General features: G+C 34.0%; 1 protein-coding gene and 2 long non-coding RNA genes across 3 annotated transcripts; 1 reads left to right on the forward strand and 2 right to left on the reverse strand.

Annotated features, from left to right (window-relative positions):
• Positions 1-1,026: 1,026 nt before the first annotated feature.
• LOC149650631 (uncharacterized) lies at positions 1,027-3,277 on the reverse strand. The gene is made up of 2 exons (XR_016371532.1): positions 1,519-3,277; positions 1,027-1,241 (listed from the first exon to the last, which is right to left on the reverse strand). It is a non-coding gene; the product is annotated as an uncharacterized LOC149650631 (long non-coding RNA).
• An 831-nt stretch (positions 3,278-4,108) lies between these two features.
• Positions 4,109-5,307, reverse strand: LOC149650632 (uncharacterized). Its single transcript, XR_016371533.1, has 2 exons — positions 4,402-5,307; positions 4,109-4,332 (listed from the first exon to the last, which is right to left on the reverse strand). It is a non-coding gene; the product is annotated as an uncharacterized LOC149650632 (long non-coding RNA).
• A 7,293-nt stretch (positions 5,308-12,600) lies between these two features.
• Positions 12,601-13,002, forward strand: LOC149650633 (uncharacterized). The gene has a single exon (XM_089849116.1). The coding sequence runs from the start codon at positions 12,601-12,603 to the stop codon at positions 13,000-13,002; it is 402 nt and encodes a 133-aa protein (XP_089705242.1).
• Positions 13,003-13,321: the final 319 nt, after the last annotated feature.

Raw genomic sequence — 13,321 nt, forward strand, 5'->3', positions numbered from 1 at the left:
GAATAGAACTATCATCAGAAGAGATATCTGCTTTATCTAAGACATTGTCAACACCATCGTCTATTAATTCTTCACTTGGCCTGACGTACAATGATTTTTGTTTCCATATTCGATGAACGAATTCCCCATCCAATAGTGTGTCCTTATTTTCCATTTTTGGTGGTAGTAGGGAACAACCAACAGAGTAAAGTAGTTCCATTCTGAAATAAGAGTATCCAAATTTTTTTCAAAAACCTGCACACTTTCGGTTGAAATTATTTACAATTAAACGGAATTTGTTGCAGTTGGGTTTTAGTTTAAGTGTCGAATTAGGTTCAATTAAAGATAATAATTTTGTACTTACTGAACACTTTCTGGTAAAACATCACGGAAACAGTTCCTAATTTTTCCTAATACTTCGTTGGCTGACCAGGACTTGTCAAAACTAACTTCCTCAATTGCAAATCCATTCCTGAACAGAAATTTCGAGTTTCACCTTTTGGTATTTCTTTTGAAGTTGGTCCTTGCAACAGAATGACTGTCTTTCTAAATGTCTGGCATCTGTTGGTAATTGTAGCAGTAGCTCCTTGTTTCACCTTAAAACATTAATATTTAACCTTCTGGTGATAATAATATTATGAATGAATAACTGATTACTTTTTCCTTGATCTCGTTGTCATTATAGAATCAGTAGGATTATTATAAAAAACGTCTTGGTTTGGACCAAGGCCGAAAAAACAAACGATATGTGTGAGGTTTATCATTTGACTGAAGTTTCAGATATTGCAATTGTTTTAGTTATTTTTATCCATTTAATCCTTAATCAGTATTAAATTCAATCAACTGATTTTACTGTTAATCGATCCATTCCCTCTAAATTAATTGAAAAAATTACATATCTACGCTTTTTCAAGAACAATTACATTTTCCGAAAACATTTTATCATGAAATTAATTATTTTGAAGGGAGTACGTATTGAGGTGTCAATATAGAATATTTGAAATATTCTACTGACTTTCTTAAAAGAGCAGGTGAACTTTGACATAATTCGAAAGGAAAATGTAAATATTTAATAGTGGATTCCAAACAAGGGTGTTGCACTAATTTATACATTTAATTTCGTATAACGAAATGCTACATTTCTATTGTCGCCTCTATGAAGAAAAGATTGCACTGCAATTTCCCTCTCCGTGCTTTAGAATTTCTTGGTCATAATTCAGTCTTCATTTGAAACGTCACCACCCCTTTCTACATTGTTGGCGCTACTTGTACACCGGTTACGTATTACGTGTAATTCTTTTAGTACGCATAAAGACCATTTCGGAAAACACACAGGGGCGAGGCCACCATTGGGGTATTCTCCCTCACACCAAGGGTCACCGCCAGACTGTGCCAAAGTTCACTACAGGCAAGAGGCTAGTCAACTCTCACTGCCTATAGCGGTGCTTCTAGGAAAGAGAGAGAGAAGACCTCAATGGTGGCATCACCCCTGTGTTTTAATTATCTGTATGTAATTTCCAAAATGGTCCACTCACTTACAAATGTACACCGATTACACTGAGTTATCGGTCCTTCAGGCGCTAGCGAGTGTCAGGCCACAACCGTAATCATTCATGTACACGAATGTTTTATAGTTTTAGGTTATTAATGTTGGCGGGCAAGTCCGGAGAGTCATGTACCGTTCACTAATGTGAAAAGGTCTCGAACTATATGATAATATTGGCTGAGTGTGTTGCGACGGCTCAGATGACCCATACACTGGAACCACTGGTGATTGTAAAACTGTATATATTGGGAATATGAAGGAATGGGGGGGGGAGTTACATCAAAAGCGCATACATTAAAATAAAATAATAAATTTTTTGTGTGCTACAGAGTGCCACCTACTCAAAGAAACCACACACGATAAACGTTGATGCTTTGTCTTATGAGGACGACATTAGTTTATAAATAAGTTTGAGCAAAATAAGTTATTTATCATAATTTCTTGAACATCAGTCTTCTCAGAAACTTACTACAGATTTAAACTTTTTTGCTGCAAACTTCAAAATTTGTCAAGCCAGCCTTAATTAAAACTATGACCGTCAATGTGCTTTCAAGTTAGTAATCATCGACACGAAATCCCTTCAAAATAATTAATTTCATGATAAAATGTTTTCGGAAAATGTAATTGTTCTTGAAAAAGCGTAGATATGTAATTTTTTCAATTAATTTAGAGGGAATGGATCGATTAACAGTAAAATCAGTTGATTGAATTTAATACTGATTAAGGATTAAATGGATAAAAATAACTAAAACAATTGCAATATCTGAAACTTCAGTCAAATGATAAACCTCACACATATCGTTTGTTTTTTCGGCCTTGGTCCAAACCAAGACGTTTTTTATAATATCTGTCACTTCAGTCTTAATGTAATTAAAATTTGAATAATTTTATTTTTGCTTTACCGTCAAACATTTGGGGTTGATCTATTTCTAATTGCTTAAAGAAGTACTTAATTATCGTTAATTACATTTAACTTATATCCAATAAAATTGATTTTGATATCCATATAATGTTGTACCATAAGTCTATTATGGAGACCTTACATAATAGACTTATGGTTGTACTTTATTTATGAAAGAAGTTTAAAAACGACGGTATTTGAAATATGGAAGAAAAATATTTGTTTCGTAACACTGTATACACATACAGTATTGTCGAGATCAGACCAACAGCATTGAATGTTGCCAGATTAAATTGTTGCTGGTGATTTTACGAACTATGTTAATGATATATTAAAATTTAAATGGAAAAGTTACATTTTGACACATTCCTAACCCTAAAATTTTGTATTTGGAGCCTATTAAATGCATTATAGTGATAATGTAATTAATTTTAGTGTTAAATAGGAAAACGTTTAGGCTGAAAGAACTCGCGTAGTTTAATCTTATTTTCTTATTTCAGTTAAAGGTTATCTATAGTTACCCAAAAAACCTGTTGTTTTCGATTAATTTCACGTTAAATATGGTTATTAAGTTGAAATTAACGGCTTATCTTCTTTTATTAGTGTTATTGCAGTTTATTATACGAGTTTGAATAAGAAATTCTCCTAAATTGCAAACTTTAGAGGAGTGCCTGTTTGACTCTTGCGGAACAATCACTATTTTGCCCCAAAACTTTTAAATATCGCGCCTTTTCAATGGCTCTCTTTTAAAAATGGGAAAAATGCTTTTAAATGACAATTTAATTAATCGTAAGAATTTAACAGGAAAATGGAGGCTGGGTGAAAGATAAGTGTAGTTTTAATTTTAATTTGTTAGTCTAATTATAAGGTATCTATGAATTTGCCCAAAACATTCGGGTTTTGGGCCAATTTCACATTAATTATACTTAAGTTTAATTTAACGGCTTATCTTGTTTATCTAGCGTGGATTTCGTTTATAAAACAAGTTTCAATAAAATATTAACTTTAATTGCAATCACCCTAAAATTTTAATGTATGCGCTTCTGATGTATTTTAACGATGATTTAAATTAATTTGAAAGTGAAATAGGAAACTACTGTGGCTGTACGAAAAAACTTGTGATGTTTTAATCTTAATTTGAGCGTGGTTCTCGTGAGAGTGGATTAAGCTTAAAATTTATTTGAATTTTTTACCCTAATTGCAATGTTTAGTGCAGTTTAATATTTTTTCCGCAAATTTATTTTTTAACCCAAAACTTTTGAATTTCGCGGCAATTATTGTACTTTAAAATAGTTTAAATTAACTTAAGTGTCAAATAGAAAATATTCGACTTTACCAATGGCTCGGGTAGTTTTAATCAAAATTAAAGAGTTTATTTAAAAGTTATTTGAGCCTTTATCCAAAAAATGTATATTTTGGTTTAATTTCACGTTAATTATGTTTAATTAACGTAGGACTGTGTTTTGGCACTATACATTTAGTGTTATAAAATGAGTTTAAATGTATACTTCACCTTAATTGCAATTTTTAGTGGAGTTTTAGATTCTCATTTTACGCTAAAGTTTTGAATTTCGCGCCTATTAAGGTACTTTGGAGATAATTTAAATTAGCTTATGTGTGGGGCTTTACCAACGGCTTGGGTAGATACAATCTTAATCAAGAACATCATTTAAGAGTTATCTGAGTTTTCATCCAAAAAAATGTATATTTTAGTTTAATTTTACCTTAATTACAGTTAATTACGTTGAAATTAACTTGTCGTCAGTGCTCATTAAGCTTATAAAATGTCTTTTAAAAAATAATTCACCTTAACTCTAATGTTTAGAGGAGTTTTTGATTATTTCCAACAAATTGCGTTAAATTTTTATCATATCCTGAGCTAGGTTTGTGGTAACATAAAGATTATCTATACAATATGTTAATGAATGATGTTATTCTATAGTTTAGCTTTAATATCAGTAATTAAATCAAATACCTTTACAATTCATAGCAATTTAAACCAATAAACAAACGGCAATGTGGACTGTGGAAATAGAAAACAACGTAACCCTCCGTTTCTAACGTGGTTAGGTTGAGAGAATCTGGGTTGTAAACATGAAAATTATTTGACTAATTAAATTATATAACGACACTGTCCTCCTGGATTAACCAGCACAACTGTTTCTTATGAATTAAACAATCCACTGTTAGTAACAAGTAGTTTATAAAATGATAACGTAACATCACTGTATGACTGATTCAATAGGATCAAAATTGTTTTAACGAATAATCTGGTCCTCTACATTGGTTTAGTTTCAGGAATTATACCACACACATTGACAATTAGTAGCATTTTAGTGAGATTAACAAATAATGAAACCGTTTATACCAGTCCTCAAATGAGAATGTTGACTTAACAGCGCTAACATTAACACCACTCTTTTAACTGCCGAAGGGAAAACAAATTGGAAATTTTGTCATCTTTCCTGTAATATTTTGAAGTCGAATTCTTCACAGGGTGAAAACACTACCGTTGATTTCTAAACCATAATAATTTGGATATATATGCCATTTTTTACTGTCATAGATACAGTATTAAGTTACAAGAAGCGTAAAACCTTGGCCCTAGGGTTGGGATTTGTAGCATGAATCGAAGCAGACTACGTATTTTTTAATTCCAAACAGAGCTGGAAATTAGCTTTCTTATAATCTTTAAAAGGAAAGACACTATAAACACTATATAACATAGAGTAACTAAAATACAACTTAAGCCTTGGCCGTAAAGAACGTCGAAAAGCTTACTTTAAATGATATAAAAACCTCTATTAACCGTAATTATTTACCTGAATTACTTTTCTAGACGAAAATTCGACCTGATAACAACGTATTTCTTATTAAGGGTGCTACAGTTAATTAGAAAATACATATAAAGGTGCTCAAGCTCGGACGAAATACAAAAGTAATTTGCTGGAGTCTACTGCTAAGAAATTAGGAAAATCAGCAAGAAAGCCAACATTTACAATTAGTCAACGTAACTTGTTAGCACCCACAAACCTAGGACCTTCTAGTTGTCAACGAGAACGAAATGAAGAAAATAGGTTTAAGCGCGCTATAAGGTTAGGCTGACATCTGACCCAAAAGTAATTTTTTGACTTACTATCTTAATTAGTTAAATTACAAAAATTAGAATTCATTAATTAAAAATCGAAACCCGTAAGTTTCCCGTTTAATAAATGCTTGTTAATTTAGAAGTATTCCGAAAACTAACTTCGCTATACTTTTTCCGTATGGCCTATGACCATTTCGTTAAAAAAACGAAATTTTTTTAATGCTTTTTCTATGGGACGCTAACCCTAAAAGGTGTGACTTTTTCTTTAACATTACGGAAGGGTGTCATGTCATATCTACAAGGGCCTACCGGCCCTGTAGAATACTTAGCAGCCACAGTCCGTTTCGGTTGCTTTGGCCGAAAAAGTTCTCTCATGTGGTTTTGAATTTCCCCTGTTTGATTGCCCATTGAATGACGATCGGGTGAAAACATCATTGTATCGATAGCTATTGCTTGAGTATTCGACGGTTGGCTTTGTGTTGCTAAAGTTTGTGCCAGGGACATCATTATACTTTCATTGTTCGAAACAGTTGAACTAGGCGTGGACGCCATAGGTGGCTGGTTTTGTGACACCAAGGTTTCAGCCAAAACTTTCACAAAGCTTTCATTACTAACCACCTGTTGAAGGGCTTGAAACACTTGATTTGGTTTAGGGTTGTCATTCGTATTAGTGTCCATGACGTTGCTTGCATTCAAATTCTCTTACAGAGCCGATAGGTCTTTTACCGCGGGAAAGCAAAAACTCGTTACTTCTCGGCCCTAGAAAAATAGCAATGGTAGTCAATTGCCAAAACGTTATGCTGGAAGAGAGAGGAGATATCAGCCATTACGACGGACTCAAACTGCAAAGAAATTGCTATAACCGTTTTCAGATTTAGCTATTCATCTGAACTTCGTGAAGTCCTATAAAACCGTGTAATGGAGAGTAAGCCATTTTCGATAAAATAGTCATGTATTAATAAATATTTTCAAGTGTGTAATGCAGATGGCGTAAAAGCAAATACAACTATTTCTACTAGTGTATTCTGAATCTGAAACGGATGAAAAACCCATGTAACTTCCCTACTAAACTGAAACTAATTACAGCCTAACATTGCTACACATAATATAATAATACAAATTAGCAGTGATCCCATATCTATATGACTGTGTTAAAAAAGGGACTTCATTGCGGCAATTAACCATATGTTGAATTTTTTTTTAAATAAACACTAATTATCTGCTTGCACATTTCGAATTAACAGAGTTTTGTAAATGAATACTCATTGCTACATCCACTTTTTTGAATAATATAATTTAAGTGTGATTAATGAGATTTATTAACGTAAGCCTAGTTTAATTGAAATATTTATGAAAATAATTCATGTGACTTTTAAAACGTTTCATCGTGTGGGGGCTGAAGTATAGTCACTTTTTACATAAATTGGTGTGAATTCTAATATTATAACTCTTTTCATACAAATGTATTTTTGAAAATCATGTAGGCCTATTTCAACTAAAATAGTTTTACTCGCCCTTAAGTTCCACGGTTTCATAGGCCAATATCGTTCACGAATTTTAATGGAAGAGTTGGGTCTGAAATATGGTTGTAGCTTTTTTTTTACTGTTCGTGTCATATTTTCTGTTCCGATGGACGTGGCCACAACGGAGATGGAAGCCTTTTATTCTCTCCTAGCCAACTCTATCATGCGCTTGAACGAGTGTGCTATGATTTCTCCTAAGAGCATGTGAAGTTGTGAACTGAGCTGACATCAGATTCATAGACTAATATACTAAACATTGCCTAGACTGCAAGCTAAGATGGATTGACACTTTTGTAAGCAGTCCGTAAAAAGTGCAACAGCGGTCGCGGTGACAAATATTTATCAATAAGCGAGTCAATAAGCTTTTCTTAGTATGGATCAAGTTAGCTTAGAAACGCTGCGCATGCTTAAATTCGAATTGTTTTTACGTGTTCGCCCTACTCTATCTACTACCCAATGAGTTCTAGAGATGTGAAATTACTAGAGATGGGCCGATACCGATCCCATATCGGCATCGGTACCGATATTTGACTTTAACCGATATATCGGTATCGGTTGAAAATGAACCGATATTTCTACCCGATATTTTTTAAGGAAAAATATCGGTTCATTTTCAACCAATACCGATAATCGTTTAAAGTCAAACATCGGTACCGATACCGATATGGGATCGGTATCGGCCCATTTCTACAACCTATTTTATAGCATCTATTTTCTTATTGATACCGGTAATAAATATAGCGGTATCGGTTTAATATCTGTTTATTCGAAGGATCGGGTAAAATATCGATATCGGTACGTATAGGTTTCCCAAGTATCGAATGATATCGGTAAAAACTGGTATCGGTCCATATCTAGAAATTACTATAAATTTAAAACTGTTTGTTTACTCAAATTTTCAGAACAATTTGTTTACCGACAGGCAAATTGAACCAGAAGGTCCGACTCTAAAATCAGAACCGAAAAAAAGAGAACAGCAAAAGTCTCAGTAATCTCAAGCCTTAATACAGTGACAGGTTTACTCAAAAAGGCTTTATGCGCTCCAAAGATATTAAAACGATTGACCCTAATAAGTAAATTATCTTATGGTGTGTATAAATATTACTTTACTACAATATCAAATTAAATATTTACGGAAGATCAATTACCGACACAAATACAGCATCAACTTTAGTATAGAATCCACTGCTGATGAAATACCTAATTTTTGTACACGCAGGACAAAATGATTAGGTTTTCTCAACGTGCTGAAAATTATTGGAGTAATCTCCAATTACGCCATATAAATCTGTATTTGGCGTAATCTCGACGTACACATCAGTTTAAAATTTTCACTCAGCGTAATGTTGGCGCAAATTCGACGTACGCCGTTTAACCTTTGCACTCAGCGTAATCTCGATGTGCGCCACGTAACATTTACATTCAGCGTAATGTTGGTGTAATCTTCGAATTCAGCGTAATCTCGACGTGCACCATTTAACCTTTGCATTCAGCGTAATCTCGACGTGCGGCATTTAATCTTTGCATTCAGCGTAATCTCGATGTATGCCACGTAACAATATTTTGGACATTTTTTTATAAATTCTATATTATATTTGAAAAATCCTGAATTATATTTGAAAAATCCTGAATTATATTTGAAGAATCCTGAATTATATTTGAATAATCCTGAATTATATTTGAAAATCCTGAATTATATTTGAAAAATCCTCGATCGTTTTTGAAAAATCCTGAATTATATTTGAAAAATCCTGAATTATATTTGAAAAATCCTGAATTATATTTGAAAAATCCTCAATTGTTTTTGAAAAATCCTGAATTATATTTGAAAAACCCTCAATTGTTTTTGAAAAATCCTGAATTATATTTGAAAAATCCGGAATTATATTTGAAAAATCCAGAATTATATTTGAAAAATCCTGAATTATATTTGAAAAATCCTGAATTATATTTGAAAAATCCTGAATTATGTTTTAAAAATCCTAAATTATGTTTGAAAAATCCTGAATTATGTTTGAAAAATCCTGAATTATATTTGAAAATCCTAAACTATATTTGAAATTCCTAAATTATATTTGAAACTCCTAAATTATATTTGAAAATCCTGAAATATATTTGAAAATCCTGAAATATATTTGAAAATCCTGAAATATATTTGAAAATCCTGAATTATATTTGAAAATCCTGAATTATATTTGAAAATCCTGAATTATATTTGAAAATCCTGAATTATATTTGAAAATCATGAATTACATTTGAAAATCCTGAATTACATTTGAAAATCCTGAATTATATTTGAAAATCCTGAATTATATTTGAAAATCCTGAAATATATTTGAAAATCCTGAAATATATTTGAAAATTCTGAAATATATTTGAAAATCCTGAAATATATTTGAAAATCCTGAATTATATTTGAAAATCCTGAATTATATTTGAAAATCCTGAATTATATTTGAAAATCATGAATTATATTTGAAAATCCTGAATTACATTTGAAAATCCTGAATTATATTTGAAAATCCTGAACTATATTTGAAAATCCTGAATTATATTTGAAAATCCTGAATTATATTTGAAAAATCCTGAATTATATTTGAAAAATCCTGAATTATATTTGAAAATCCTAAATTATATTTGAAAATAAAGGCGAATTATGTCCTGTTTGGCGTGCCATAGTTATGAAGCATCCATTCACTGGGCTTGTCTCGGGTCCCACTCAATGTGCAAAGTCACATTTCATAGCGAAATTAATTAAGCATAATGCGTCCTGCATTTCTCCACCTCCCCAAAGAATATTTTGGTGTTATACAAAGCACCAAGAGAAATTATTTAATTCCGTATTGAAAAATAATCCTAACGTTGAGTTTCACGAGGGTATATTTGACCCGAGCAGTTTAAATCCCGATGTTAGAAATTTCATAATCCTCGACGATCTATTATGCGAAATAGCTAATAGCAAAAACGTCACTAACTTGTTTATTCGAGGTTCCCATCATCGTAACACTTCGGTGCTCATTTTAATGCAAAATTTGGTTTATCACGGGAAAGAAGTTAGGACCCTCAAATGAGTATTTATTTCCCTTTGATATCTCAAAATGGATCGTTGTGCAGAAGTTGTAGCGGAAGGTATCGTGTCCAGATTATTTGAGTCCTTTTCCAAAAATTCAAAAATATTAACCGGCGTCTTTATAATATTATGTTTCGTAATAATCGAAGTTTTCGACTTCTTAATATTGTACTTTGCAACACGCACATCCGGAAATAGTACCATATATGAATAAGCTAGAAAATATTTGTTACGACGTATTTGACTCTGGTATTCGCGGATTGTATCGTTCAGCTAAAGAGAAAGGTCTCAAAGTGACGACATAAAACGTTAAGGAATTTTTACAAAAGCAAGATACCTATACACTACATAAAAATACTAGCTGGCGGTATAAAAGAAATAAGACAATAGCGTACGGTATAGACGATCAATGGCAAGCCAATCTCATTGACCTCCAGAAACTTTCGAAACAAAACAAAGGCTATCGATATATACTTGCTTGTATAGATATTTTTAGTAAACACGCTTTTGTTGAACCAGTGAATGATAAGAAAGGAGGTACTAGTACGGGCATTGAAGAATATTCTGGATGGTTAAAGAATACCAAGGCGAATACAGAGTGATCACGGCAATGAGTTTGTGTGTAAAGCCGTTCAAGCCGAGTTAAAAACACGGGGAATTGAGTTTTTTGCGACAAACTCGGAAGTAAAAGCCAGCATAGTCGAGCGGTTTATTAGATCGTTTAAATCAAGGATGTATCGATACTTTACTGCGAAAAATACTTATACGTACGTCGATATACTTCCCAAATTAGTTAGGGCTTATAATAACAGTTATTATCGTTCAATTAAATGTAAACCCATCGATGTAACTACTCAAAATTCCAAAGTAAGTTGGAAGAACTTATATGGAGATATTTACTTTAGTCCCCCGGTAAAATATGATTTTCAAATTGGAGATAATGTCAGAATAAGCGAAAACAAAGGGCTTTTCGGGAAAAGATACGTCCATAGTTTTCAGAAGAATAATTTCGAGTGAATAAGAAAATTCCGAGACAACCTCCAGTATATAAACTGGAGGCGTTAAATTCGGAACCCATTTTGGGAGTTTTTTACAAATAAGATGTACAAAAGGTGGGAAAAGATCTGGAGACTTGCGCCTTCAAAATTGAAAAAGTGCTGAAAAAGAGAAAGAAAACTGATAAAACCGTAGAACTACTGGTTCGTTGGAGTGGATACGGACCTCAATTTGACAGTTGGGTGCAGGAAATTGACTTACAATTAGTTTCTATATCACTTTACCATCCGATTCATCGACAAAATACTTTCCCAACAATACTATGAATAAATTTAGGACGTATCTTCCAGAGATAGTAAAACATCGAAGTTGGATTGACGGAAATAAGTCATCCTAGAACCTGGAATAATGTGAGGGGAGAAAGATCTATAAGAATTTGGTCCACTGACGCTAAAACTATGGAAACGGTAGTTGTTATTCCTAAAGGCAGTTTCTTATCAATTCGAGATTTACTCGGAGTGTTGTTGTTCAATGATAGCCCAATCAAATTCACGTATACTGCTAGTATAAAACGCGTAGCCGTTTTTATGGACTATAATTACACGATAAATATACCTGGTGATATCGCGGTTATGATGGGATTTACGCTTGACTAATGAAGATTACGTAATTACGGAATCCATGATGGCGCCTTATATCGTGGATTTGGATGCTGGCTTACATTCTTTGTTTGTTTACTCTGACGTAGTCAGAAATACGATCGTAGGGGATAGTAAAGTCCCTCTTTTGAGAATAATCAGCGTGAAAGGAAAAGACGGAGAAACTGTCGATGTGGAATTTGCTCGACCTCATTATCTGCCTGTGGCTTCTTCGGACATAGAAACTATAGAAATTAACGTTATGGATGAACTGGGAAACCCTATACAATTCGAACGAGGGAAGGTGAACGTTACTCTACACTTCAGACCGCGGAGGACCTGCCTCACCTTATAATAATACGAGCTGGATGGGGTAACTTTCAGTTCAGTGAATAGCGGCGAATGACAAACATCATGGGACGACCCCATTACATTTCCGCCCTAAGCGATTCTGAGAACTACTATTTAAACCAGGCTGGTTCGGATCCTTGCCTGTATATCGGGGTGTTACTGTGCAAAGAGGGTATGGATTAGGGAACATACTGGCTTCGGCCTTTCGGAGCGCCATGCCCCTTTTTAAACGTGGTGCTCAGTTTCTTGGAAGAAAATTTCTCGATACCGGAGCGAAAGTCGTGATGGACGTTGCTAGTGGTATTCCAATTAAAAAGTCTCCAGTGACTAGATCGAAGAGCGCCGGTAAAGAAACCTTATTGTCAGCTGCGAATGTAGTCAAGGAGATGACAGGATCCGGAATTAAAAAGAGGCGTAGGGTGCATCGCAAAGTCACTCGGGCTAAAGCTAAGAAGAGGAAAACATCGTGCCGTTCTTATTCCGATATATTTTCCTGAAGCCCAAGAATATGGCGCTGATGCATCCTAACTCTAGTGGCTGCGTCAATTGCGAATTGGATATTTTCCAAGTCCCGTTAACGCAAACGGGAATTATCAACGGTGAATGGGTCGAATACTATCCCATTTCCAGCATCAGCAACAATTCAAACTTAGTTTTCTGTATTAGTGGATATTCCGAATCCTACTCGGATTTGTCCCAAACTCTGCTTCATGTTCAAGCGGATGTGAAAATGGACAATGGATCTTCCCCGAAAGCAGCCGTGATTGCCGCCGATGGTACAGTTACTACTCCGGCGGATAATGTAGCCCCAGTTAATTTGTTTTTGCATAGTCTCTTTCCCGAAGTGCATTTGTTTTTAAACGAGAAATCGGTTACCCCTTCCGCTCAAAATTACCCGTACAAACTATGATTCAAACTATGTTAACGTTTGGAGACTCTGCTAAAAATAGTCATCTGACAAGCTCATTATTTTATCGCGACACGCCGTGCAAGTTCAACGATTTTGCGAATAACAAGGGTTTCTTGAAGAGAGCTTAATTCGCTCAAAAAGGAACTATAGATATGATTGGTGCTCTTCATTTAGACATATGCCAACAACCCCGGTACCTTTTGAACTTGCCCCAGTAGCACAAGCCTTCCGCATAACAGTCGGTTAAAGGTCGAATAGTCGGTTTACGGTCCAGTCAGCTGTACCATGCTCATTCCGATACTTTTCCGACTCATGAAGC

This window comes from Phalangium opilio, unplaced genomic scaffold (genome assembly GCF_054372755.1).
Source record: "Phalangium opilio isolate 3A_F unplaced genomic scaffold, DU_Popi_V2 ptg000085l_1, whole genome shotgun sequence".
Taxonomy (NCBI): domain Eukaryota; kingdom Metazoa; phylum Arthropoda; class Arachnida; order Opiliones; family Phalangiidae; genus Phalangium; species Phalangium opilio.